The sequence below is a fragment of the Ovis canadensis genome, chromosome 1 (genome assembly GCF_042477335.2).
Source record: "Ovis canadensis isolate MfBH-ARS-UI-01 breed Bighorn chromosome 1, ARS-UI_OviCan_v2, whole genome shotgun sequence".
Lineage (NCBI taxonomy): Eukaryota > Metazoa > Chordata > Mammalia > Artiodactyla > Bovidae > Ovis > Ovis canadensis.
This window is the reverse complement of record NC_091245.1, coordinates 206,423,623-206,451,579: the sequence shown is the minus strand read 5'-3', so window position 1 is coordinate 206,451,579 and position 27,957 is coordinate 206,423,623. Positions and strand designations below refer to the sequence as shown.

General features: G+C 46.8%; 1 protein-coding gene and 1 pseudogene across 1 annotated transcript in view; both read right to left on the bottom strand.

Moving 5' to 3' along the window:
- Positions 1-5,182, bottom strand: part of PARL (presenilin associated rhomboid like) — a 53,614-nt gene extending 48,432 nt beyond the window's left edge. Inside the window, exon 1 of the mRNA XM_069559128.1 lies at positions 4,978-5,182. Coding sequence (XP_069415229.1) covers positions 4,978-5,180 — 203 coding nt within the window. The 5' untranslated portion in view covers positions 5,181-5,182. The remainder of the gene's footprint in view (positions 1-4,977) is intronic.
- An 11,478-nt stretch (positions 5,183-16,660) lies between these two features.
- Positions 16,661-26,321, bottom strand: LOC138442627 (cytochrome P450 2J2-like; annotated as a pseudogene).
- Between the last annotated feature and the right edge of the window lie 1,636 nt (positions 26,322-27,957).

The window sequence follows — 27,957 nt, the reverse complement described above, 5'->3', positions numbered from 1 at the left end:
ACCCAGTGTAGTTGGCAGCTTTTTTTTTTTTTTTCCTGGTTATGCCACAAGGTTCCCAAGACTTCAGCTCTCTCATCAGGGGCTGAACCTGGGCCATAGCAATGAGCTTCTGTAATCCTAACCACTGGGCCACATTTTTCTCTTTTTAGACCAAGAAATATGAAGGATGAGATTTCTTTATATCTCCAATAGCTTAATACTACAGGACACGTACTCAATCGCTTCTAACGAAAGACTACTTCAACAGTTCTTCAACTCATTTACAATTCTGAAGCGCAATGCCCGAGAAGGAACACAGACATGCCAAGTGGGGAATCTGGCTTTGACACAAAGCCAGACCTTTAGCCTGGACTAATATTTATCTTGAGAATCTCAACAAAAGTTAAGTGTGGGGCTGAGGACATGTTACACAAACTGGCCTCAGGTACAGTTCAGATGCAGTATATATATGTTACAGCTGGACATACAGAACTTGTTGGATAGAATTAAGTACTGTGACTTGGTTCATTGAACACTTATTCCTTTCACCTAAGGTACATTCCCATGCTGCAGGGACTAGGAAGCTACAAACTGTTTTCCAGGTGCCCTTTCGGTTAGAGTTTGTGACGTGACCAACGCCTTCTCATCAGCTTCGCCAGCCAGAACTGGGTTTAGTGAGGAGGCAGCACCCAAGGCGTCACTCCCGTGGAAGGTGGAGGCAGCACAGTTCTTACTCCGGTCAGCAGATCCCTATCTAGCAGCAGATTCCCAGTTGCCTCATTTATTATTGCACAATAGACCGCCCCAAGACTTAGTTGTCCTAAAAGCGTAACTACATCTCGTGATTCTGTGAGGTAGCTGCCCTCGGCTGGGCAGTTCTTCTGCTGGTCTCATCTGGAATCGCTCATGCAGCCAGTCATCTGGCTGCTCAGCTGGAGCTGGAGCGGCTATGATGGCCTCCCTGCCATATCTGGAGCCTCAGTATTGGCTGTTAGCTAGGTCTCTCTTTCTAAATGGTCTCGGTAATCTCTAGTCTAGTCTAACCAGAGCTTTAACCATAGCAGCGAGAGTGTTCCAAGACAGAAAAGGATAAGCTGCAAGGCCTCTTGAGGTCCAGACTCTGAACCTTGCACATTACTTCCTCCACATGGCACTAGTCAAAGCAAGTCACGAGGCCAACCCTGCTTCAAGAAAAAGGGAAATAGATTCCAGCTTCAGATGAGAAAAGCTGCAAATGACTATGGCCATGTTTTTAAATCTACCACCTAACTGTGGCAGAAGCAGTTATGACTCTGAAAGCATAGTCTGGAACAGTAATTCTCACAGCTGGCTCCTGAAAAGGAGTTGAATACTCCATCCCCAAATAGGCCACTTTGGCATGGGGATTGTTTTGAGCTGAAGGCAATTGAGAAGCAGTAGATATAAGAAAAACTCTCTGCCCTGCCCCTATAGGCCTAGAAGCAGGATACACACTTGTAAAGGTGTACCCCCACCCGTCTCTACCAGGAAGGACAGAAGTTAATCACAAGACAACTCGAGACCCTTATGAACCCAGAGAAAGCATCAGAGGAAATCTACATAACAATCTTTACTAACTCGCCCCCATATTAACTTCCCACTATTTGCTGCCCTAGAAACTCAAAGTCCTTTCCCTTTGCATTCTCATTTCTCTAAAACTTTGTGGTTCTTTTGTTAAAATGCTATACAAGACCAAGTTCTAACCATCCCTTTCGGTTACTCATCACTGAGTACTCCAAGGTATACATACAAAGCACGTTTTCCCCTTGTTAACCTGTTTTTTTGTTAGTCTGGCAGGGCCCCAGCCAATAAACCTAAGATTGGTAGAGGGAAAACAGCTTTTCCTTTCCTGTATTATACCTTAGTATTGCCTGGTAAGCTCTTAAAAACAGGACACCATGGCTTCACATCAGACCAATTCAATTAGAATCTCCAGGGATGGGACCAGAGCATCAGTATTTTTTAAGGGCTCCCCAGGTTTCTCAAGTGCGGGAGGGTTGAAAAGTTGTGATTTACCACAGATGTGGGGAAAACGTTAGTCTCTAAACAAATCACCTGGGGATCTTGTTAAAAAAAGATTCTAATTCAGTAGGTCTAGGGTGAGTCTGAGATGCTGCATTTCTCAACAAGCTCCTAAATTACAGACTGACAAACTATGGCCTGCAGAGAGAATTTGGTCTTCCAGCTTAAAATAGCTTTTGCATTTTTAAAGAGTTGTTTAAAAGAAAAATAATATCTGAAAAAGACCTACATGGCCCTATTTTCTATCTAGACTTTTATAAAATAAGTCTGACAAACCCCTGTCCTGAACTGCTGGTTCATGAACCACTTTGAATAGCAAGAGCTAGAAACTAATCCCCCACTCTTCCAACAGTATTTCCACTTAAATTACAATAGTTATCTACAGGTTAATCCTAACTGACTGGAATTTTTAAAATAGGATTTGCAACCAAATGAAGAATTCCAATAGGAAAGTTTAACTAGGACTGACAGTGAGCATTTTTGGCTCCTTCCCAGCATAACATCCACACCCTCTTTCCCTCTGGAAAGAGTACCCTGGAATTTTCAGCCATTTGGTTGGGGGAGGTACACCAAGCTCCTGACTGGCGTAAGCATGGCACAGTCATTTTCTTAAAACTCATCTTGAGTTAATACGTGGAAGATTCAAAGGGAAATAAATATACCAGATTTACTAATTTGTCAAGTATTTAAATATATCTTAAGACTGTCATCTCAGTCCAAATTTAAGATTTACACTCCATATAAATGATACATACAATTGCCAGATTATACAGGCTTCTTTCAAGCCTAAACCATTTTTCAGAAGTGCTGCCAATAGTTTGATGATGGTAAAGTTTCTAAAAACTCTAAGTGAGATGTTCTTCATTTTCTGTAAAGAGCCAGACAATAAATATTTTAGTCTTTGTGAAAAACAACTTAAATCTCTGTGTTTAGTCTTTTAAAGCACAGAAACCATTCTTCACTGGCAGGCTGCCTTGGGCCTGCCATTATAGTTTGTAGAAATTTTGAGGAATATTCCCACCTGTAGTTCTTGTTAAAAAAAAAAAAAAAAGCAAATTCTCAGCCACACTTCACTCCTGCTACAACAAAAAATCACAAGGACTAAGCCCAGACCTCTGTTTTAACCATATCACTGATTTCATTCCTCCATATACTAATCTTAGTACTTCGAGAAGTGAAAGTAGATCTAATAAAGTTACATACAAAGAAACTTGCTTCTTTCTAGAAGTTACATTTCGGGCTTACCCACAATGTCTTTTTCAATGTCACCACAAAAAATGTCAATTTCAAACTCTGCATATGAATGACAAACTAAAAACTTGTGATGGTAATCTTCAACACCACATGTATTTGTTTCAACTGGTCTTCAATTTTTACTGGAGCCTCCTCTTTAACCAAGTTGTTCTTCTTTTCCTTTCCCTTCCTAACACAGATCTTGAATATTGAACACCTGTTGCTTCCTAATAGCTATATTCACTCTTCTTCCCTCTCAAACTATGCAATTTCAACTGGGGTTTGGAATCAGGACCACTGATATAAATTACCACCTCCACCTGACCTCACTCTCCCATCTCCTCAGGAGTTTTCGGTTAGTGCTGAGGCTCCATGTTCCCCTGTATCATGAAGTTAAGTACAATGTAAGCCAATTTACCACAAATCTCCGATCCTACATTCAGGGCTTGTTTAGAACTACAGGTTCATTCCCTTTTCTCCCACAACCCACCTCCTTTCCCCCAACTGACCTCCTGCCCACCAGGCAAGTCGACAGGATTGAGGTAAGGCCTGGGAAATATAGTATACAGACAATCCAGATGATCTGAAAATTAAGGATGGCTCCACCATACTGGAGTCTCAACTATTTACCACTGGCTACAGCTGGTGTTGACGGAGAAGGCAATGGCACCCCACTCCAGTACTCTTGCCTAGAAAATCCCATGGATGGAGGAGCCTGGTAGGCTGCAGTCCATGGGGTCGCTAAGAGTCTGACACGACTGAGCGACTTGACTTTCACTTTTCACTTTCATGCATTGGAGAAGGAAATGGCAACCCACTCCAGTGTTCTTGCCTGGAGAATCCCAGGGACGGGGGAGCCTGGTGGGATGCCGTCTATGGGGTCGCACAGAGTCGAAGACGACTGAAGCAACTTAGTAGCAGGTGAGCTGGTGTAGAACTAAACACAAGGCTTCTTGCTATCATCTATCAGGTAGACTTCAGGCACTCACCTAACCAAGTAAGAAAACAGGAAACTCAAACTCTGTTAAACAACAGAAAGAAAATTCAGAGCCAAATACATACTAGAACCTTAGTTAAGGGATTTCTCTCAATTTATAGTTGAACTATTCTAATGCAAAAACAGCAAATACTTATAAACCGTACTCTTCACACAGCTTCTACTCAGGAAAAATGAAGCTTTCTTTCCAAGTCATCTGAAAACCAAATATTCCACCGTCTCAAATCGTTTAACAGAAAAGCCTCTCCTACAACTTTGCAAGAGGCAAAGAGATGCCCTCCTCTGACTCCGCCTTCCCCCATAAATTCCTCTAAAGAAGTAATATGTAGAAAAACAAAGCTTTTATAAAGGTTGATGAGAATAAAATCTCGGCCCTACCACTCTACCAGCTGTGTTAATTCTTTATTTGCTCGCGGGATTATGAGGTATGGTGCCCAATCTGCCCTTTACAGATTACTTCCCCTTCCCGACACGCCCCTCCCAAGAAAGAGGCTACCGCGGGCTCACGGAGATCTGGGCCGGGGCTGGTCACTGAGCACCCGGGGCCAGGTGGCGCGACGAGAAGCGAAGACTGGATGAAGGTGTAAGGGGAAGAGAGGGAGGAGGGACGCGCGAGAAGAGGGGGCGAAGCAGGGGAGGCACTAGAGGCCCACACGGCCTCCGCACCTAAGGATGCGCGGCCGGAATCGCAGGTCTGAGACGCGAGAAGCCCGGAAGTTGGTCATTACCTGCGCCGGAGCAGCCGCGACGGGGCCAGGGCCGCAGTGAGCTCTTCGTAGCTGCGGCCGCCCACTGGCGGAATCCACGCTTGTCCACAGCTCCAGCCTCTCTGCGTCCAGCCTCGCCACGCCATCTTCCCAACCTCTGCCCCACCATGGCCCGACCTTACCAACCCCAGCCGGAAACCACTTCCGGGTCGAGGAAGAACCATAGAGTGCCGAGGAGCAACCTAGAGCGCCCCCGTGCGGCGAAGCCCAGGTTCGACCTACGGAAAGACTACGACCCGAAAGCCGACAGCCAGTCTCCTTAGTAGGAAGATAAGTGTTAGGTTAACAAAGGTTGTTGCAGATTGCACCAGTGTCTCATTAAACAATAATGTTAATAATTATTAGTAATAAATACTCATAATAATCAATATGGAGGCTGCAAAGAACAAAGAGCTTTATTTAGGGTCTCAAGAATCACAATTCAGAGGCACAGGTTAGAGTAAAATGAAACATCTGGGTAAGAGAAGGAATCAGAGGCTTATAAAGGCAAAAGCCACAAGGTTGTTCAAGAATTAGGGAGTTCCCTGGTGGCCTACTGGTTAGGATTCTGGATTTTCACTGCCATGACTCGAATTCAATGCCTGGTTGGGGAACAAAGATCCTGCAAGCCAAAAAAAGAAAAATTATTGACCCTGAGGCAGTCCCTTAAGGCCTTTTCCTTAAGGGATGGACTCTTGCCAGTTATTTTAGGTTATTTTATTTTAGGCTAAGAGTTTAATAAACAGGTAGGCTGTCATGAGTTAATTTTCAGTTCAGTTCAGTCGCTCAGTCGTGTCCAACTCTTTGCGACCCCATGGATCACAGCACGCCAGGCCTCCCTGTCCATCAGCAACTCCCGGAGTTCACTCGAACTCATGTCCATCGAGTCGGTGATGCCATCCAGCCATCTCATCCTCTGTCGTCCCCTTCTCCTGCCCCCAATCCCTCCTAGCATCAGGGTCTTTTCCAGTGAGTCAACTCTTCGCATCAGATGGCCAAAGTACTAGAGTTTCAGCTTCAGCATCAGTCCTTCCAATGAACACCCAGGACTGATCTCCTTTAGGATGGATTGGTTGGATCTCCTTGCAGACTCTCAAGACTCTCAAGAGTCTTCTCCAACACCACAGTTCAAAAACATCAATTCTTCAGTGCTCAGCTTTCTTCACAGTCCAACTCTCGCATCCATACATGACCACTGGAAAAACCATAGCCTTGACTAGACAGACCTTTGTTGGCAAAGTAATGTCTCTGCTTTTGAATATCCTATCTAGGTTGGTCATAACTTTTCTTCCAAGGAGTAAGCGTCTTTTAATTTCATCGCTGCAGTCACCATCTGCAGTGATTTCGGATCCCCAAAAAATGAAGTCCAACACTGTTTCCACTGTTCCCCCATCTATTTCCCATGAAGTGATGGGACCAGATGCCATGATCTTCATTTTCTGAATGTTGAGCTTTAAGCCAACTTTTTCACTCTCCTCTTTCACATTCATCAAGAGGCTTTTTAGTCCTCTTCACTTTCTGCCATAAGGGTGGTGTCATCTGCAACCTGAGGTTATTGATATCTCTCCCAGCAATCTTGATTCCAGCTTGCACTTCTTCCAGCCCAGCGTTTCTCATGATGTACTCTGCATATAAGTTAAATAAGCAGGGTGACAATATACAGCCTTGACGCACTCCTTTTTGGAACCAGTCTGTTGTTCCATGTCCAGTTCTAACTGTTGCTTCCTGACATGCATATGGGTTTCTCAAGAGGCAGGTCAGGTGCTCTGGTATTCCCATCACTCTCAGAATTTTCCACAGTTTATTGTGATCCATACAGTCAAAGGCTTTGGCATAGTCAATAAAGCAGAAATAGATGTTTTTCTGGAACTCTCCTGCTTTTTCGATGATCCAGCAAATGTTGACAATTTGATCTCTGGTTCTTCTGCGTTTTCTAAAACCAGCTTGAACATCTGGAATTTCATGGTTCACGTATTGCTGAAGCCTGGCTTGGAGAATTTTGAGCATTACTTTACTAGCATGTGAGATGAGTGCAATTATGCAGTAGTTTGAGCGTTCTTTGGCATTGCCCTTCTTTGCGATTGGAATGAAAACTGACCTTTTCCAGTCCTGTGGCCACTGCTGAATTTTCCAAATTTGCTTGCATATTGAGTGTACCACTTTCACAGCATCGTCTTTCAGGATTTGAAATAGCTCAACTGAAATTCCATCGCCTCCACTAGCTTTGTTCATAGTGATACTTTCTAAGGCCCACTTGACTTCACATTCCATGATGTTTGGCTGTAGGTTAGTGTCACACCTTTGTGGGTTTGTGGGCCATTAAGACCTTATTTGTACAGTTCTTCTGTGTATTCTTGCCACCTCTTCTTAATATCTTCTGCTTCTGTTAGGTTCATACCATTTCTGTCCTTTATCAAACCCATCTTTGCATGAAATGTTCCCTTGGTATCTCTAATTTTCTTGAAGAGATCTCTAGTCTTTCCCATTCTGTTGTTTTCCTCTATTTCTTTGCATTGATCGCTGAGGAAGGCTTTCTTATCTCTCCTTGCTATTCTTTGGAACTCTGCATTCAGATGCTTATATCTTTCCTTTTCTCTTTTGCTTTTCGCTTCCCTTCTTCTCACAGCCATTTGTAAGGCATCCTCAGACAGCCATTTTGCTTTTTTGCATTTCTTTTCCGTGGGGATGGTCTTGATCCCTGTCTCCTGTACAATGTCACGAACCTCCGTCCATAGTTCATCAAGCACTCTGTCTATCAGATCTAGTCCCTTAAATTTATTTCTCATTTACACTGTATAATCATAAGGGATTTGATTTAGGTCATACCTGAATGATCTAATGGTTTTCCCCACTTTCTTCAATTTAAGTCTGAATTTGGCAATAAGGAGTTAATTTTAGGCTGAGTTAAATAATTATCTTGAGTTTCTGGAACACTGAACAGATCTTCTGGATCCTGCAATTAAGACAATAAGTTGTTCAAATGTCAGATTCTCTGAGAAGCCTGAGAAGTGCATAGGTCACACTTTCTCAATGATTTCCCAACTCTCTAAAATATAGAGCTCTTTTAGCATACTGACTCCATTTTTACTTCACTTTCACATTGGTCTCCAGTCTTTGGACTGATAGGGATCTGTCTCCTTGAAAGGAAACATTTATTTTCTGCCTTTAGAAAGAAAAGGAAGGGGCAGTGTCTGCGTTTGCTGCTGCTTTTATGTTTTATTTTATGTTTGCATTTACTGCTTCTTAATTGCCTTCGGCCCAAAATAACTTTTATGTCAAAGAGTCATATTTAGAGGTGACATTTTTATTTCCATTAAGTCCTTCTTCTTAGACCTTCACTCTGATTTAGATGACCTTGAGCACTATAATAATACCACATTCAATCTATAAATACTTATTAAACACATAATGCCAGGCAGTATAGGCTTCCTTGATAGTTCAGTTGGTAAAGAATCTGCCTGCAAGGCAGGAGACCCTGGTTTGATTCCTGAGTCGGGAAGATCCACTGGAAAAGTGATAGGCTACCTACTCCAGTATTCTTGCACTTCCATTGTGGCTTAGCTGGTAAAGCCAGGCAGTATCCTAGATCTGGGATATATTTTAGAAGACACTATCTCTGACCTCACAGAGATCCTGTGAGGATCTCTCCTTGCTATTCTTTGGAACTCTGCATTCAGATGCTTATATCTTTCCTTTTCTCCTTTGCTTCTCGCTTCCCTTCTTTTCACAGCTATTTGTAAGGCCTCCTCAGACAACCATTTTGCTTTTTTGCATTTCTTTTCCATGGGGATGGAACTGTACTGAGGAAGAAGGGAGCAAGTCAATAAACAGGCAATTACAATACATTGGATGAAGTGCTATGGTCAGAGAAGGAGAAGGCTCTCTGGGGGTTTAGAGGAGGGGGAAAAAACGCAGTCAAGGGATAAGGAATGGGAGGTAGGGGAAAGGGCTTCTCAGAAGAATTGATGGAGTTTACCAGGAGAAGAGAAGGGCTGAAATGTTCTAGGTAGAGAGAATAGCATTTGTGATGTCTTCCAGGGCATGACTTACTTAAGAAACTAAAACAAATTAACCTTGGATTTGTCAGTTCAGATCAGTTCAGTCGCTCAGTCATTTCCGATGCTTTGAGACCCCATGGACTGCAGCACACCAGGCTTCCCTGTCCATCACCAATTCCCAGAGCTTGCTCAAACTCATGTCCATCAAGTTGGTGATGCCATCCAACCATCTCATCCTCTGTCATCCCCCTCTCCTCCTGCCTTCAATCTTTCCCAGCATCAGGGTCTTTTCAAATGGGTCAGTTGTTCACATCAGATGGCCAAAGTATTGGAGCTTTCAGCTTCAGCATCAAAGTTGTATATTGTCACCTTGCTTATTTAACTTATATGCAGAGTACATCATGCAAAATGCCAGACTGGATGAAGCACAAGCTGGAATCAAGATTGCAGGGAGAAATATCAATAACCTCAGATATGCAGATGACACCACCCTTATGGCAGAAAGCACATGAATATTCAATGAATATTCAGAACTGATTTCCTTTAGGATTGAGTGGTTTGATCTCTTTGCAGTCCAAGGGACTCTCAAGAGTCTTCTCCAACACCACAGTTCAAAAGCATCAATTCTTCAGCACTCAGTTTTCTTTATGATCCAACTCTCACATCCATACACGACTACTAGAAAAACCATAGCTTTGACAAGACAGACCTTTGCTGGCAAAGTAACGTTTCTGCTTTTTAATATGCTGTCTAGGTTTGTCATAGCTTTTCTTCCAAGGAGCAAGTGTCTTAAATTTCATGGCTGCAGTCACCATCTGCAGCGATTTGGGAGCCCAAGAAAATAAAGTCTGTCACTGTTTCCATTGTTTCCCTATCTATTTGCCATGAAGTGATGGGACCAGATGCCATGAGCTTCATTTTTTGAATGTTGAGTTTTAAGCCAGCTTTTTCACTCTTCTCTTTCACTTTCAGCAAGAGGCTCTTTAGTTCCTTTTCGCTTTCTGCCCATAAGGGTGGTGTCGTATGCGTATCTGAGGTTATTGATATTTCTCCATGCAATCTTGGTTCCAGCTTGTGCTTCATCCAGTCTGGCATTTTGCATAATGTACTCTGCATAAAAGTTAAATAAGCAAGGTGACAATATGCAACTTTGACATACTCCTTTCCCAATTTGAAACCAGTCAGTTGTTCCATATCTGGTTCTAACTGTGGCCTCTTGACCCGCATACAGATTTCTCAAGAGGCAGGTAAGCAACTTTAGAGGCTGCTGGGTCACAAACAGCTGCCAGCCCTGTGAGGGTTCATCCAGGCAAGAGAACTCTAGGCTTTTTGCCACTTTCTGGGACCCTGCATCCCCAGTGGGACCCGTTCTGGACTCCCCAGGCCCTGGGTATGGTTCCACACAGAAAATAACATGTCTGTGAGAAAGTTTCAAGATCTCAAAAAGCCTGTAAGAGATAGTGCTCAGCCACAAAAAGGAATGAAATACTGCCGTTTGCAGCAACATCGATGGACCTCAAGATTATCTTACTAAGTGAAGTCAGATAAAGAGAAATATACGATATTACTTATATGTGGAATCTACAAAACAGAAATAGACTCAGAGACACAGAAACAAACTCGAACGGGGGAGGAAGGGATAAACTAGGACTTTGGGATTAACACATACACACTACTATATACATGTAATAATCAACAAGGATCTACTGTATAGCACAGGGAAGGTATTCAATATATTGTGATAACCTATAATGTGATCATCTTTTTTTCAGAAAAGAATCTAAAAAAAGAATATATAGAAATACATATATGGGCTTCCCATGTAGTCCATGGGGTCACAAAGAGTCGGACACGACTGAGCGACTGAACTGAACTGACGGGTTTCCCTGGCAGCATAGCGGTGAAGTATCCACCTGCCGACCCAGGAGACGCAGTTTCGATCCCTGCTTTGGGAAGATCCCCTGGAGTAGAAAGTGGCAACCACTCCAGTATTCTTGCCTGGGAAGACAGAGGAGCCTGATGGGCTACAGTCCATGGAGTTGCAGAGTCAGATACAACCGAGCACCCACACAGGCGCACACATATACTGAGTCATTTTGCCGTACATATGAAACATTGTATATCAACTGTTCAGTTCAGTTCAGTTGCTCAGTCAGGTCCGACTCTTTGCAACCCCATGAATTACAGCACGCCAGGCCTCCCTGTCCATCATCTCCCAGAGTTCACTTGGATTCATGTCCATCGAGTCAGTGATGCCATTCAGCCATCTCATCCTCTGTCGTCCCCTTCTCCTCCTGCCCTCAATCCCTCCCAGCATCAGAGTCTTTTCCAATGAGTCAACTCTTCGCATCAGGTGGCCAAAGTACTGGAGTTTCAGCTTTAGCATCATTCCTTCCAAAGTACACCCAGGACTGATCTCCTTTAGGATGGACTGGTTGGATCTCCTTGCAGTCCAAGGGACTCTCAAGAGTCTTCTCCAACACCACAGTTCAAAAGCATCAATTCTTCGGTGCTCAGCCTTCTTCACAGTCCAACTCTCACATCCATACATGACCACTGGAAAAACCATAGCCTTGACTAGACGGACCTTTCTTGGCAAAGTAATATCTCTGCTTTTCAATATGCTATCTAGGTTGGTCATAACTTTTCTTTCAAGGAGTAAATGTCTTTTAATTTCATGGCTGCAATCACCATCTGCAGTGATTTTGGAGCCCAAAAAGATAAAGTCTGACACTGTTTCCACTGTTTCCCCATCTATTTCCCATGAAGTGATGGGACCAGATGCTATGATCTTCGTTTTCTGAATGTTGAGCTTTAAGCCAACTTTTTCACTCTCCTCTTTCACTTTCATCATGAGGCTCTTTAGTTCCTCTTCACTTTCTGCCATAAGGGTGGTGTCATCTGCATATCAGAGGTTATTGATATTTCTCCCGGCAATCCTGATTCCAGCTTGTGCTTCTTCCAGTCCAGCGTTTCTCATGATGTACTCTGCATATAAGTTAAATAAGCAGGGTGACAATATACAGCCTTGATGCACTCCTTTTCCTATTTGGAACCAGTCTGTTGTTCCCTGTCCAGTTCTAACTGTCACTTCCTGACCTGCATATAGGTTTCTCAAGAGGCAGGTCAGGTGTTCTGGTATTCCCATCTCTTGAAGAATTTTCCAGTTTACTGTGATCCACACAGTCAAAGGAAAACTCAGCAGTGGCCACAGGAGTGGAAAAGGTCAGTTTTCATTCCAATCCCAAAGAAAGGCAGTGCCAAAGAATGCTCAAACTACCGCACAATTGTACTCATCTCACATGCTGGTAAAGAAATGCTCAAAATTCTCCAAGCCAGGCTTCAGCAATACATGAACTGTGAACTTCCAGATATTCAAGCTGGTTTTAGAAAAGGCAGAAGAACCAGAGATCAATTGTCAACGTTTGCTGGATCATGGAAAAAGCAAGAGAGTTCCAGAAAAACATCTATTTCTGCTTTATTGACTATGCCAACGCCTTTGACTGTGTGGATCACAATATCAGCTGTACTTCAATTTAAAAAAAGAAGGAAAAAACCCTAGGAAAACTTGTACGTTTGCTTGCAGAAAGACTAGAGGCTAATTAATACAATTTTCCTCATTTTAGGCTGGAATTTTCCCAGTTCAGTTTAGCAGTTGTGGATGAAAAAATTAATAGTCTGTCTAAGAAAGGAATGCAAACTTTTATTAGAGCCAATCTGAGGATTCTAACCTGGGAGACAATCTTTCAGAAAGCTCTGAGGACTGTTCCACCCGTTAGAGGTCAAAGCATAGTTATGTAAGTTTTTGAGACAAATATACATCAAATGATGTATTATTGACAATTTACATAGTGCATATCTGCACATACAAAGGAAGGAGTGGGTCATGTGTCGCCATGGCCCATTACAAGATTAAGAGCAACGGCTACCTTTTAAGGAGGTCTGGTTACTGCCAATGCACCACACACTCTCAAGGGGAGCAGGGAGGCCCAAAGCTGCAAGCAAGTTTTTTGCTTAAATTTTTTCCTGTCTTGCCATAAAATAGGCATTTTATTTCATCACAGTGATGATTGGTATCCTACTAATTAGAAATGTTGGTTCATTTTGTCCACTGGGAAAAACACACAAGATAAGAGCAGTGAGTTTCTGCTTTATTCAGGGCCAGTAGTGAGGACTGTGGCCCAGAAGACAGCCTCTCAGAGCCTCAAGGAACTGCTCCTTACAGGCAGGGGAGGGAAAATTGTGTGTGCACCCACACGTTCATTTGTGTCCAACTCTTTGCCACCCTGTGGACTGTACTCTGCCAGGCTCCTCTGTCTATGGAATATTCCAAGCAAGAATACTGGAGCAGTTTGCCATTTCCTACTCCAGGGATCTTCCTGACCCAAGCGTCGAACTCGCCTCTTGGACACTGCAGGCGGATTCTTTACCGCTGAGCTACCGGGGAAAGCACAGGTAGTGAGGCAGGAAAAGCTTACTACTAATCACAAAGAACAGACATCTCAAGGTGATGATCAGTCGTGTCCGACTCTTTGCGACCCCGTGGACTATATAGTCCATGGAATTCTCCAGGCCAGAATACTGGAGTGGGTGGCCGTTCCCTTCTCCAGGGGATCTTCCCAACCCAGGGATCAAACCCAGGTCTCCCGCATTGCAGGCAGATTCTTTACCAGCTGAGCCACAAGGGAAGCCCCTGTCTCTGTAAGGGAAGAAGAAAGCATCTGGGGGTCATTGAAATCATTCCTTGGATATGCATCTTAACTACCTAGGGGCCCTTGCATCCTCCTGCTTTTCTACCCTGAATTCCCCTCAGGGCGCACAGTCGCTGGTGACTGCACGACCCACTGTAAGTGGGGCTCGACTTAGCCCTTCATATAAGGAGATGATGAGTGACACTTTTTGTTCTTTTTTAAAATAATTTTTATTGGGTATAGTTCATTTGCAATGTTGTGTTAGTTTCAGGTATTCAGCAAAGTGAATCACCCTTATACATATATCCACTTTTTTTTTAGATTGTTTTCCCATACAGACCATTGCAGAGTACTGAGTTCACTGTGCTATCCAGCAGATTCTTATCAGCTATCTATTTTATAAATTGTACTGTATATATGTCACTCCCAATCTCCCAGTTTATCCTCCCCACCACCTTACCCCCTGGTAACCGTAAGTTTTCTATATCTGTTCTTTCTTTACAAGTCATAGGTATATCTTTTAAATAACTCAAAGGATAAAAGATATTTCTTTCTTAGAAGTCAGATTCATTCAGATATGATTCATATACAACATTCACCCGTGTGAGTGTGCAGTTCAATGTTTTTTGACAAACACATGCAGTTATGTGACTGTCACCATAATCAAGATACAGAACATTCCCATCACCCCAAAAAGTCCCCTTGTGCCCCTTTATAGTCAACCCATAATCCTACTCCCAGACCCTGCCAACCACTTATGTTCTATGTCCTACAGTTTTGCCTTTCCAAGAATATCATAGAAATGGAATCATTTGGTATGTTTTGTTGTAAATATATATTTTCATTTCTTTCGGTTAAATACTTAGGAGTGAAACAGCTGGATTGTATGGTATAATGTTTAATTGTACCAGGATTCGCCCACGTGATTGAACCATTTTACATTCCCATCATCAGTGTGTGAGAATTCCAGTACTCAGGTTCAAGACTTTGTTTTTAGCAATACTAATTCTCCAAGCCAGGCTTCAACAATATGTGAACCATGAACTTCCTGATGTTCAAACTGGTTTTAGAAAAGGCAGAGGAACCAGAGATCAAATTGCCAACATCCACTGGATCATGGAAAAAGCAAGAGAGTTCCAGAAAAACATCTATTTCTGCTTTATTGACTATGCCAAAGCCTTTGACTCTGTGGATCACAATAAACTGGAAAATTCTGAACGAGATGGGAATACCAGACCACCTGACCTGCCTCTTGAGAAATCTGTATGCAGGTCAGGAAGCAACAATTAGAACTGGACATGGAAAAACAGACAGGTTCCAAATAGGAAAAGGAGTGCGTCAAGGCTGTATATTGTCACCCTGCTTATTTAACTTATATGCAGAGTACATCATGAGAAACACTGGACTGGAAGAAGCACAAGCTGGAATCAAGATTGCCAGGAGAAATATCAATAACCTCTGATATGCAGATGACACCACCCTTATGGCAGAAAGTGAAGAGGAACTAAAAAGCCTCTTGATGAATGTGAAAGAGGAGAGTGAAAAAGTTGGCTTAAAGCTCAACATTTCAGAAAACGAAGATCATGGCATCTGGTCCCATCACTTCACGGGAAATAGATGAGGAAACAGTGGAAACAGTGGCAGACTTTACTTTTTTTGGCTCCAAAATCACTGCAGATGGTGACTGCAGCCATGAAATTAAAAGATGCTTACTCCTTGGAAGAAAAGTTATGACCAACCTAGACAGCATATTCAAAAGCAGAGACATTACTTTGCCAAGTAAGGTCCATCTAGTCAAGGTTATGGTTTTTCCAGTGGTCATGTATGGATGTGAGAGTTGGACTGTGAAGAAGGCTGAGCGCTGAAAAATTGATGCTTTTGAACTGTGGTGTTGGAGAAGACTCTTGAGAGTCCCTTGGACTGCAAGGAGATCCAACCAATCCATTCTGAAGGAGATCAGCCCTGGGATTTCTTTGGAAGGAATGATGCTAAAGCTGAAACTCCAGTACTTTGGCCACCTGATTCGAAGAGTTGACTCATTGGAAAAGACTCTGATGCTGGGAGGGATTTGGGGCAGGAGGAGAAGGGGACAACAGAGGATGAGATGGCTGGATGGCATCACTGACTCGATGGATGTGAGTCTGAGTGAACTCCGGGAGATGGTGATGGACAGGGAGGCCTGGCGTGCTGCAATTCATGGGGTCGCAAAGAGTCGGACACGACTGAGCGACTGAACTGAACTGAACTGAATAGGCGTGTAGTGGTATCTCATTTTGACTTTAATTTGAATTTCCTAACCAAATTATTCTTTTTTAATAAGCAATATTTGTCTAGAGACACAGTGGGGTGTTCTGTTTTGTTTTTAGGCCGTGCCATGAGGCATGCAGAATCTTGGTTACCGGATCAGGGATTGAACAGATGCCCCCTGCAGTGGAAACGTGGAATCCTAACCACTGGCCAATCAGGGAAGTCCCTGGAAACACAATGTTTTAAAGCTTGAGGCGTCCTAAGTTGCTGGGGAGATCTTTCCCGGTCTTGTGGCTGCAGGGGCATGCACTTCTTACCTCTGGTCAGGAGAGGGCAGGAGAGGACAGAAAATGAGCTTCCCAGGTTTTAGACTGTCAGGGGCTGCATCAATAGTATTGAGATACATTACTGCATTTATGGTTTTTCTCTCTGAACTCCTGGGCCGCTACCTCGTGAGACTTGACTCCCCAGATTAATCTTGTGACGTGATTCAAGGCCAAACGTCTTAACCAACCTTATAAAATCCTAGGGACTGAGCTACCAAAACTGAACCACATTGGTAGAATCCTTAATAAGTATACCCTCCAATGTCACGCATCAGAGCTTGTGTTAGGGAGAATCACAAGCGACTAAGCTGGTAAACTCTGTTCTTCTCCAACTTTTCAGGAGCTGAGAGACTGAGGCAGGTCTTTGTGGGGGACATGCGTGGGACAAGTCTCCAGACTCCGGTCAGCTACAGGACCTCCTCTCTAGGACCTGGATGGGGGCAGTTCAGACGGGGTATGGCACAGATCTTCTGGGGTTGGGGCTGCCGGGTGCCCCCAAAGTTGTACTCCAGCCTGAGCCCTGGGCTCCGCCCTGGCAGCTAGAACAAAAAGGTCCCGAGGAGGGTGGCAAACATCAGCAAGAGCTTCATCTGAGCCAGCTGGTCCCCTAGGCACACCTGATGTCCTGGAAGCAGAAGGAAAGGTCATGAGGTAGCAGGTGGTCCTGCAGGGGTCCCATCACACCCACCACCCACAACCAGTGCTGCACCCCATACCTGCGGAGAATGGCAGGAAGACTTTCCTTACCACAAAATTTCCTTCCTTGTTCAGGAAGTGGCCAGGGTTCAACTGTCAGGGGGGGGTCCCCCAACACTCAGGGTCACAGAGCAGAGGCCAGGTTGGGCAAGATGATGGTACCCAGCAGAGATGAGCTGGTGTAGCTCAAGGAGCTCAGTTGACACAGCACCCAACCCTGACGCTGGGCTGACATGAGCTCAGAGAACACTAGGTGTGCAGGCGAGAGTCGCCTGGGGCCAGGGAGCCCAAAGATTCAGGAGAGAGGCCCTCACAGCAGTGAAGTTGCTGGGCATTACTCTCCTGGCTAAGGGGCACCCACCTCCATCCTAAGACTCCCAGCCTGGGCTAGAGACACAGCCCCTGTCTCTGAGGAAGAGGGCCAGTGGCTGGTGGGGACCAGAGGGGACCATGTCCTGCACAGGGCAACAAACAGTGGTGGTGTGTGTGCATGAGAGCGAGAAGAGGAATGGAATAGCAGACAGACAAAGGGTAAGGAAGACTTAGTAATGAGGCAGAGAGAGAAGAGACAGAAAGCTTCTCTCCTTAGAATTAGGGAGAAGAGAGGGTGACCTCTAACCCTAACCCGAGCCCTCACTCTACCTCAAAGAAGTGAGTGACTGGAAAGAGAATCAGACTGATCAGATGGGAGCAGAAAGGAGCCAACGCTTCCTGTTGGTGACTTCTGCTCTGTGCCTCGCAGGCCCTGGCCTGAGCAAGAGGCCCAAGGGGAGCCAGGAAGGGGTTTGCTGTGGCCCCTGGGACCTGGGACACCCAGCCCCAGGGCTCTGAAGCGGGCCTCTTATTCTGCAGCTCCTTAACCAACACCAGAGAATCAAACTGGTCATCCCTGGGGGACTAGAGAACTGTCCACGTGATTCTTGGTTTTGACAAAGACATCTTGAAATTAAAGACAAAAACTCAGTGGTTTTAAGCCTGCACACCAAAGAGAAGCCAATGAGGAATGCACAAAACAGAGAATGTGTATACTTTCAGAAGCCCTCTCCCCTCTTTCTTCAGTTGATCTACTGAAGCCTGCAGGGAGAGGCCTGACCCTAGCCATCCAGACGGGCGCCCAGGCCTCGCGACTCATGGCTTCAGGCAGAGGCTTTTGCAGGGGAGGCACTTGCTCCTGCTGCTGCCTAAGCAAGCTGTTTCCTAGCTATAGTTTTGGGACTTCCACCCCACTCTTGTTTTCCCTCCCTGGGATGAAGAAACCTCTGCCTTATGGCAGTTCTTAACAATCTCCTTTGGATGCAAAGGCTCCGGGCAAGATGCTCTTTTCCCTTCAGAGTTATTTATTTCCTGTTCTGGGTGATGTTCTGGACTTCTTGCAAAGTGACTGAGCGACCTCAGCTCGTGGGACTGGCTCAGACATAGCCAGTACTCAACAAGGGCAACCCTCCTTCTCCTCCAAATTATAGAGCCATCTGCCTGCTGGGTGCCTCCTGGAGACTCTAGCCCAACTTCTTCCCTGTAAATGGCAGCTTGGAGCCTATAATCAAATAAAACGTCTGAGGAGACGGGCTTGATTAGGGGCCGTTGCTGTTGTCACTGTCACTCGACTGTCGGAATGGTTAAGAACAGTTTAGGAATATCTGTAACATTTAATGATCTACTGTCAAGCTTTGATTCTACTTTCAGGAGACATCTCTTGCCCGAGCTGGGAAAGCTGGATATTGATTCCAGGCTGTTAATGGTTCCCTGGAGCTCTTATCACAGAACAAACTCCTAGAATCAATTGGCAAGAATGTGCTATTAATAAGGAAATTTCTAATCCCAAATGGCATAAAACAGAGCTGAACTCTAGTTCCCTCTTTTTCAACTTGACCTAATTTGGTATAGCTCTTAGACCACCAGGGCCTGAGGCCTCCTACCAGACTAACAGCAGAATGAGCTGATGACATGGTCCTGTCCTTACAATCCAGGAGACATTTAACCTCTAAACCTGATGGTCAAATACTGCCAAGGACTGTTCAGTGTTAGCCAACCTAACAGAACAATAGACAAGGCCAAGCATCTCCATCCAACATGCTGGCTCATTTACTTTACTAAAATGGGATTTGGGGAGGAATATGTATGGCAGGGAGTATGGTAAAAAGGACAAAAAAAAGCTGGAATCAGAAGGACATGAATTAAACTCAGTTAATTTTCTTACTATGTGTTCGGGGCAGTTACATGAGCTCTTACAAGCTATCTGTTTAAAAAAAGAATGACAATAGCAACAACATCAAAAAGACAGGATTATTATGAAGAAGAAAGTACATGGAGGTGGGGACCTCAAGTCTGATCAAATTAATAAGAATTTAATGATCACATCCTGCTAGGCCCTTGCAATCACGTCTGCCCTGAACCATGGTTGTAAGAGTTGAACAAAGATTGTCATGATGGAGAAGACTGGGCTCCCATACGTTCTCTCTCACCATCATTTCCATGGTGTACCATCCTGTACCATCAAGGCTTCCAGCAAGAGCAGGCTGGAGCATCAGCGCTGAGCCAAAGCCCCTTTCTGAGGGAAGGCTTGGGGCTCTGGCCGTCACCTCCATGTACTGGGTGCCAAGATAAGAGACTGCCACATCTTCATTAAAATTGGCAACCTTACCATCTGTGCTTCTTTAAAATGACACCCCACTCCCCAAATGATTCTTGATACCTGGCACCCACTCCCTGTGAAACCCTGTCTCCTTGCAGGTGGGCTGGCTGTAGTGACTCACTTCTGGCAAATAGAATATGGCAAAAGTCATGATATCATGTGAGATTAGGTTACAAAAAGACTAAGGCTTCTGTCTTCTCACTTGCTCTAATGGAGTTCAGCTGTTTTAAGCTCCCCTTTGTAGATTCCCAATGTCAAGAAACTGAGGGTGGCCTCCAGCCAACTGCCCAGAATCAACTGAATCCTGAAGATGTGGGACCTCCCTATGGAGCCTTCAGGGGAGACTGCAGCTGCAGCCCAACAACATCATCATGGCATTACGAGAGATCCTGAATCCGAGCCATCCAGCTAAGCAGTACCTAGGCCCCCGACCCGCAGACACTCAGATCTCTGACTCTCAGAAATGCTGTTGTTGTAAGATGCTAAGTTTGGGGGTAATTTATTATGTACCAGGAGATGTAGGCTTCCCAGGTGGTGCTAGTGGTAAAGAATCTACCTGCCAATACGGGAGATCTAAGAGACACAGGTTCGATCCCTGGCTTGGGAAGATCCTCTGGAGGAGGGCATGGCAACCCACTCCAGTATTCTTGCCTGGAGAATCCCAGGGACAGAGGAGTGCAGTGGGCTACAGTCCATGGGGTCGCAAGATTCAGACAAACTGAAGCAACTGAGCATTCAAAGAGAGGTAGACAGTTAATTCAATAAACATCTTTTACTTAGGATTTGCATGACAGTCAGTCATTGTGAAGACTGAATGCTGTAGTAGACACAAATCCCTTAACACAGTGAGGCTTGGCAGAGAGCAGCTTACTAGTTATTAGAAATTATTAGGACCTATTTCATGTCAGAAACCTGTCTCAAGTTGGATCACTAGAGAGCTATAAACCTCAACTCTATCTTTTTTCTTACTCCATATAAAAATGTATTCATGTCCAACTTTCATCATTTAAAATGAGTTAGAGGTAAGAAGCTACCATTTGAAAAAATATTCCTGTATCTTTTAAAAACTCCTACTTAAGGCACCACTCAAGTATATATTGTCTACTGGCCTTCAAAACTGTGTTATGAATGATGATCTTCATAATCACTTCTTGGAGGGTGATAAGCCTCCAGAGTTTTCCTCATACAGGTATGCTTGCTTTTATTACATGAGAATCATAGCTAATTTGGATTTTCTCTTTTGTCTTGACCCCAAGGTAGCTCAGACTCAAGTTTATGTACATATACAGTAGCTGTTTTTGACTTAGTTTTTAACTTTATTACTCTCTCTCTCCTTATTCAGTACTTGTCCTTTTAACCTCTAAAATCACTGAGGATGGTGATTGTAGCCATAAAATTAAAAGACACTTGCTCCTTGGAAGGAAATCTATGATAAACCTAGACAGTATATTAAAAAGCAGAGACATTACTTTGCCGACAAAGGTCTGAATAGTCAAAGCTATGGTTTTTCCAGTAATCACATACAGATGTGAGAGTTGGACAATAAAGAAGGCTGAGCACTGAAGAACTGATGCCTTCAAACTGTAATACCGGAGAAGACTCTTGAGAATCCCCTGGACTGCAAGGAGATCAAACCAATCAATCTTAAAGGAACTCAACCCTGAATATTCATTGGAAGGACTGATGATGAAGCTGAAGTTCCAACACTTTGGCTACCTGATGCGAAGAGCCAACTCATTAGGAAAGACTCTGATGCTGGGAAAGATCAAAGGCAAAAGGAGAAAGGGACGACAGAAAATGAGATGGTTGGATGGCATCACCGACTCAATGGTCATGAATTTGAGCAGACTCCCGGAGATAGTAAGGGACAGGGAAGCCTGGCATGCTGCAGTTCATGGGGTCACAAAGAGTTGGACATGACTTAGCTACTAAACAACAACAGCCTCTTAACCTAATTATAAAATGAAAGAAACTAGACAGGCATTTCCAAGGATGTAATACAAAATGCAGACCAAGCCTAAGGCACATAAAGTGCAAATGGCCTAAAAGTTTATAAGGAGGGTTAAGAAATACAAAACACCCATTTGGTGGAATGTTATGCAGCCATTAATGGTGATGTGGACCAGTTGTGTTCAAATTGTTGTCCTGGGACCCAAAGCATCTCCACCACCTGGGAACCTGTTAGAAAGGTAAATTCTCAGGGCTCACCCCCAGTGCTCTGGGAATGGAGCCCAGCAATGTCCATTTTGGGGCTTCCCTGGTGGCTCAGACGGTAAATAATCTGCCTGCAATGAGAGAGATCCAGGTTTGATCCCTGGGTCAGGAAGATCCTCTGGAGAAGAGCATGGCTACCCACTCCAGTATCCTTGCAAGGAGAAGCCTGGTGGGCTACAAGTCCATGGGGCCACAAAGAGCTGGACACAAGTGAACACTAACACTCTCTTTCCTTTCTTTCTAATGTACATTTTAGTAAGCCTTGCAGGTGATTCTGGAAGTCTGAGAACCAATACTGAAGAAGAATCAGAATAATGAGTTAACTCACATGAAGGATTCAGAATTACATATTCAGCATAATCATAGATATATTTTAAAAATGTGGACAGAAAAGATTGGGAAGAAGAACATTAAAATATGTGCAGGGGTTACTTCTGAACAGGGCAGAACATTTAAAAATATCCCTAAATGAGTATATTCTTTCACAATCATAACCCTTTTGTCTGGAAAGCCATAGATGGAGATGGATGCATGGATGATTGACAGAGAGCCGGCAGACAGGCAGAAGCTGGAGGGGGTGGCTGTGCCGGGCAGGCTGCCCAGCGAAGGGTGCTTTCTACAGGCGCTGCATCGGTCGTGAGGTCACACAGGGGCCTCCTACCTTGGGACACGGTGGCCATGCACGTGAGTGGAGGTCACACACTGGCGCACGGCACCTACACAACACTGCTGAGGTGCTGCACCTCGTGGAGGATGGCGCAGGTGTGGGGCAGTAGCTTGTGGTCCTTGTAGCAGATGGCTCCGGAGGTGCCCAGCACTGCGTCCAGTTCCTGCTGCACCCTCTCTGCCGGCAGCTCTGCGTGGGTCCCAGGACGGTGCTGCAGCCCAGCTTATCCACTGTCCTGGTCCGCACCCAGAGAAAACCATGGAGACTCAGGGCTCCTAGGTCGCCCCACCTCACTCAGCCACCCTTGATCCCAACAGTGACAGGCTCTCTCTCAGGCAGAGCTCATGAACAAGATTTTGCAGAGTTTGCTTCTCCAGGGGGTCTGGAGGGAAGGAGAAGGACCCACTACGTACCAGGTTTTCTATATACAAGGAGTCCTATGGAGTAGGAACGGTTTTCTCCATTTTACAGACAGGAAAACTGAGGCTGCGACCAGACAGGTACTCTGCTGAAGGTCACAAGACTGGTGGAACCAGGATGTGAACTTAGGTCATGGCTAGCTGGTCCCTGAGAGAACTCTAGCCACATTTTCTCTGTGATCTTGAGTGGGCATTAACACAGGGCCTGGCACTTAGAGGTACTGAATCAGTACTGAATGAGTGAAATAATACCACCTCATCTCACACTGGTTCTAAGTGGTTGAATTACTTACCCAGAATCACTCACTAAGTAGCCAGGAATAGAAGTCCCCTCCCTGACCCCTCTCCCCCTTCTGATTCAAAGCGATGAACACTTCCCACACCACAGGGGTCAGAGCAGGGCCCCCCTTCCCAGGGCTACATACCAAAGCCAGTGACGGGGGCCAGTGCCTTCAGCCCAGAGGCCCACAGCCCAGGGGCAGTCAGCAGGGTGTACCCATCAGCCCCCTTATCCTGGATGGCTCCACGCTGGATCATGTTGATGAACACCCAGTATAGAGTGGTGGCTGTGGTGTTAGTGCCTCCCAGAAACAGGCCGACCACCACCTGGATCAGGTTCTCTTCATTGAACGTGGAGACAGGGTTGTCTGTGGCCTAGTGGGTAGGCGGTGGGGAGGGCAGCTCCAGATCTGAAGCTCTCCTTTAACAGAGCCCTGGGGTCTCCCTGAGCGAGGCCTGGCCAGTCCCTAGACTTGTGACCAGAATTCTCTGGGTAGAGGGAACTGCCCCAGGGGTGCTGGCTCTGACATCAGCTAGGTCCCCTACTTCCCATTCTATCCATGTCTGCAGGAGCACTGGCCTGGGAGAAGAAGGGAGGAAAAACCCAAACAGTGGCTGCTTTGGCATGCTCTGAAAGATTTGAGGCCAGGGTGAGGACCTGAGGCCATGGCTTTGAAATGAGATGCAGCTGGGAAGACTGCCACTTTGTACCCCACCCCCACCCCATCCCTCCCCCTGCTCCGGCCCTACCCCCCACCTCCAGCCCTCTGCAGCCCTCTCTGGCCCACCTTGATGATCTGGGCCAGGTAGCAGCTGATGAAGTCCTTGAGGGCCTCAGATGTCCTGAGTTTGTGCCTGCTGATCTCCCGGTGGGTATAGCCCCGCACAACCTTCTGGTACCTAAACATATCCTGGTAGGGGCCAGGTAGGCAGTGGAAGGAGCAGGGGAACAGGTCGTTTAGCTGTTGGGTAAGAGGCCCACCCAGGGGCTGCTCAGGTGCTGGCACTGAGTCAGGGGAACTGAGAATGTTGCTGGGGATGCTGAAGGGGGCTAAGACCTCTGACGTGGGCATCCCAGGAGGAACCCAGAAACAGGCCCTGTGGCCCTCCCCCTGCCTAACTGACACTCACCTGGCTATGCCCTGGCTGAGGCCCCTGCCTGCATCGGACCCCCAGCTGTCCAATGACCGGCACGCCTGCCTCTCTGAGCGCCAACTTACCCAGCACCAAACGGTGCAGACAAAGGCCAAGCCAAAGTTGATGGCTTGAATCAGTTCCTGGAAGAAGGGATCCTCCGAGAGGAAGTGGTGGCTGAACACGACGGCCTCGATTACTCTGGCCGTGGATCTGACAATGGTGCCTGAGGGTCAAAGGGTCCACGTGGGAGCAGAGGGGCAGGGCTCAGAGTGAGGAGGCAGACAGCACTGCGCTGAGCGCTCCTCCACTCTGAATATGGCTGCTCATTGCATCATTCATTCATTCTCGGTCCTCAGTTGTTCACTCAGCAAATGATTACTGAGCACCATCTGTGGGCCAGGCTTCGTGATACAGGTGCTGGGTTTGCAAGGAGAGGTGCTGGAGACACACACCACTTTAAACACACTAGAATGTGGGGCAGGTGTGTCCCAGCTGGGAGCAAAGGATGCAGGGACCTGGGATTTGGGGAGGGCTGCTTAGCAGGTGATGTCAGCCAGGTCTGAGAGGAGCTGGGGTTTCTCACAGGGAGGGAAGGGGTATGGATTAGGATATTCTAGAGGAGGAAGAGCATGTGCAAAGGTTCTGTGGTGTAAACGGCCCGAGATGTTGGGGGAGGACATTTCCCCATCTGTAGAGAAGGGCTTCAGGCTTCCCCAAGGACTGGACATTCTGGGCCTGTGTCCACCCACCTGCCCACACTATAGAAAGTCCCGATTTACTGATGTAGCATAAGTCCCCTCCTGGACCTGCAAAGGGTCCACTCCTCTACAGTTGCACGCGCATACACACACACGGTTCAGCCTCCCTGCAGGAGTGTGCTGTGTGCTGCGGGGACTGGGGGACTGTCCAGGCCGCTCCTCACCCTGTTCCCGGTGGAAGCCCTCGACCAGCCCTGCTGCCTCTTCCTGCAGCCTCAGCTCCAGTGCCAGCGGACCTTGGCTAAGTCGCTGCAGCGTGGCCAGGCAGAATCATCTCTACTACCGCCATCTGTGCCCATTGCTGCAGATGACCCCTGGGCCAGGGGTGCGGCATGTCCAGCAGTCCCTCCCAGCCTCCCTGGCCAAGGCTGCCCAGCTCGCATCCAGGTGGGGAGGGCAGACCCCTGCCAGCCTTCCCAGTCAGCTCTGGGATGGTGCTCTGTCAGAGCCGCTCAGAGGGGCATCTGCGGCTCATGGGGTCCATGAGCCTGGTGCAGTCCAGGCTCAGCTGTGCCCTCCTCCCAGGCTGCCGACCTGATTTTGCCTTTAAGAGTCCCCATAGGAACTGGAGGAGGAGATAAAGAAAGGAAAGGAGGACAGGGCCTGGAGGGGAGAGCAGGGGGCAGAGGGGCTTCGCTGAGCCAGGTGCTGTACGGGGTACCTTCCGGTGTGTGGCTCACTTAACCTCCCCCCTGCCCTGTCCCTGGGAGGTGAGAGCAGTCAGTCTCCCGATCTAACAGATGGGTACACTGAGGGACAGAGAGTGAGTGCCTCGTCTGGAGCAGAGCTGAGACTTGACCCAGGTCTTTTTAACCCTCGGGGCTGGTTCCTCCCCATGCCACCCTCACCCCTCGCACAGGGTTTTCTGAGGAGATCCGAGTCCTCCCGGCAGGTCACTCCACGTCAACAATTCTGGGTCACCCCACTGGACCACCCAGCCACCCTGTCCCCAGCAGGAAGGGCAGCCTTGCCTCTTTCTCCAACGAGGTCCCGGAAGAGTGGGGTGAGGGGCCAGCCTGAGAGCGGCTCTGAGTGGGAGACCAGGGCTTCCTTCACTGCCCGGAAGCCACACAGCACCACCAGAGGCGTGGGACCCACCCGCACTGTGAACATGGGGCCGTGAGTCTGGGCCAGCTGCGGAGAGACGGCGTCTCAGGTTGCAGAGACAGCTCAGCTGACCCCATTCCCCGCACCTTCCTTTTGGCATGAAGCCCCTCCTTCTCACACCCAGTACTCACCTTCTCAGAGCGCTCGCCGCCCATTCATCAGATAAGCCAACGCCCGGGCTCCCACAGCTGGCACGAGTGCCAGCGGAGCACATCACAGGCTCCCCAGGGGCTTAGCATAGTCAGGGCCCAGCACTTACACATGTGGTATCTGATCGCTGAACCTCAGCGACCCTGGGAGCTGGGTATGTTCCACCCATTTTACAGATGATAGTAAATTATCATTACACTTTCTCCAGAGCTTAGTGTCCAGTGTGGCCTTTACACAGGTTACTTTAGCTTTAGCACACCATCAGTGTGTGTATGAGGTACGTATCATTATCTTTATTTTTTGACAGTGGAGGCCAGGGAATTCCCTGGTGGTCCTGTGGTAAGGACTCCACGCTCTCACTGCTGGGGGCCAGGTTCATTTCCTGGTGGGGGAATGAAGATCCCACAAGCTGCTCAGCACAGCCAATAGAAAAAGAAGAGGAAGAAGAAAGACAAGAAAATGGAGGCCAATGAAGAAAGTGAAAGACCAGAACCTCACACCCAGGTCCCATGACTCTCACTGCAGTGCTGGAGCCTGGAAACCATGGTCCTCGCATATCTTCAGCCAGAATTTTAAAGAGTACTTAGTTTTCATCGATGAGAGCTGAGCCTTGTCATGCAGAAGGGAACTGTCTCCAGCCTCCAGTTCTCATCGGAAGGACTGATGCTGAAGGTGAAGCTCCAATACTCTGGCCACTTGATGCGAAGAACTGACTCGATTGAAAAATCCCTGATGCTAGGAAAGATTGAAGGCGGGAGGAGAAAGGGATAACAGGAGATGAGACGGTTGGATGGCATCACCGACTCAATGGACATGAGTTTGAGTAGGCTCCGGGAGTTGGCGATGGACAGGGAAGCCTGGTGTGCTGTAGTTCATGGGGTCGCAAAGAATCGGACACGACTGAGCAACTGAACTGAACTGAACTCCAGTTCTCAGCAACAAATCAGTTTTGACCTGGATTTCGAACCCCTCTCCTTGCAACAGAAGCCTTCTACTGGTGGGACCCACCCGACCCAGAAAGGGCCTTAATGCCACAGCGTTCCTTGAGTGTGCCCTTGGGGGTCCCAATCTCCCCGGTTCCCAACCCAAGTGGCTTTTCAGAAAATGGCTTCCAGCCACAAACAGCACCCTCTTGGAGCAGAGTCTGGTGAAATAGTGCCCTCCACCGCGTTACGTTGGCTGTGGAGCTCTGCCTCAGGATCCTCTTGGGTGAGCTCTGGGCAAAGTCCCTACAGTCAGTGTTTGCAGTCCCCCAACAACCCCGCACTGGGTAGATGAGGAAATGAAGGCTCAAGGCCGTAACGCGAGCGAACGGCAGGAGCAGGATTCGCCCTGATGTGTGTCTGAGCCCGGTTTCTTACTTTTTGTGTCCCTGGGCTGAGGGGGAGGGTCCTTGTGCCCACCCCTCCAGAGGGCCTCCAACTCAGGCCAGATTCCCTACCTGGAGCAGCGTTGCCGGGTGCAGCTGAAAGCTTAGTTGCCACAGGTTTCCAAGGATGGGGAAGGGGAAGGAACCAGGAAGAAGGTGGTTCCATTCCCAGAAGATGATGCCGAATTTCAGGAGCAGGAAGGAGGCGGCCAGTAAAGCCAGCCAACTGAGCAGGGGGCACATCTCAGGCCTGCACCCCCCTCTTCCCTTGG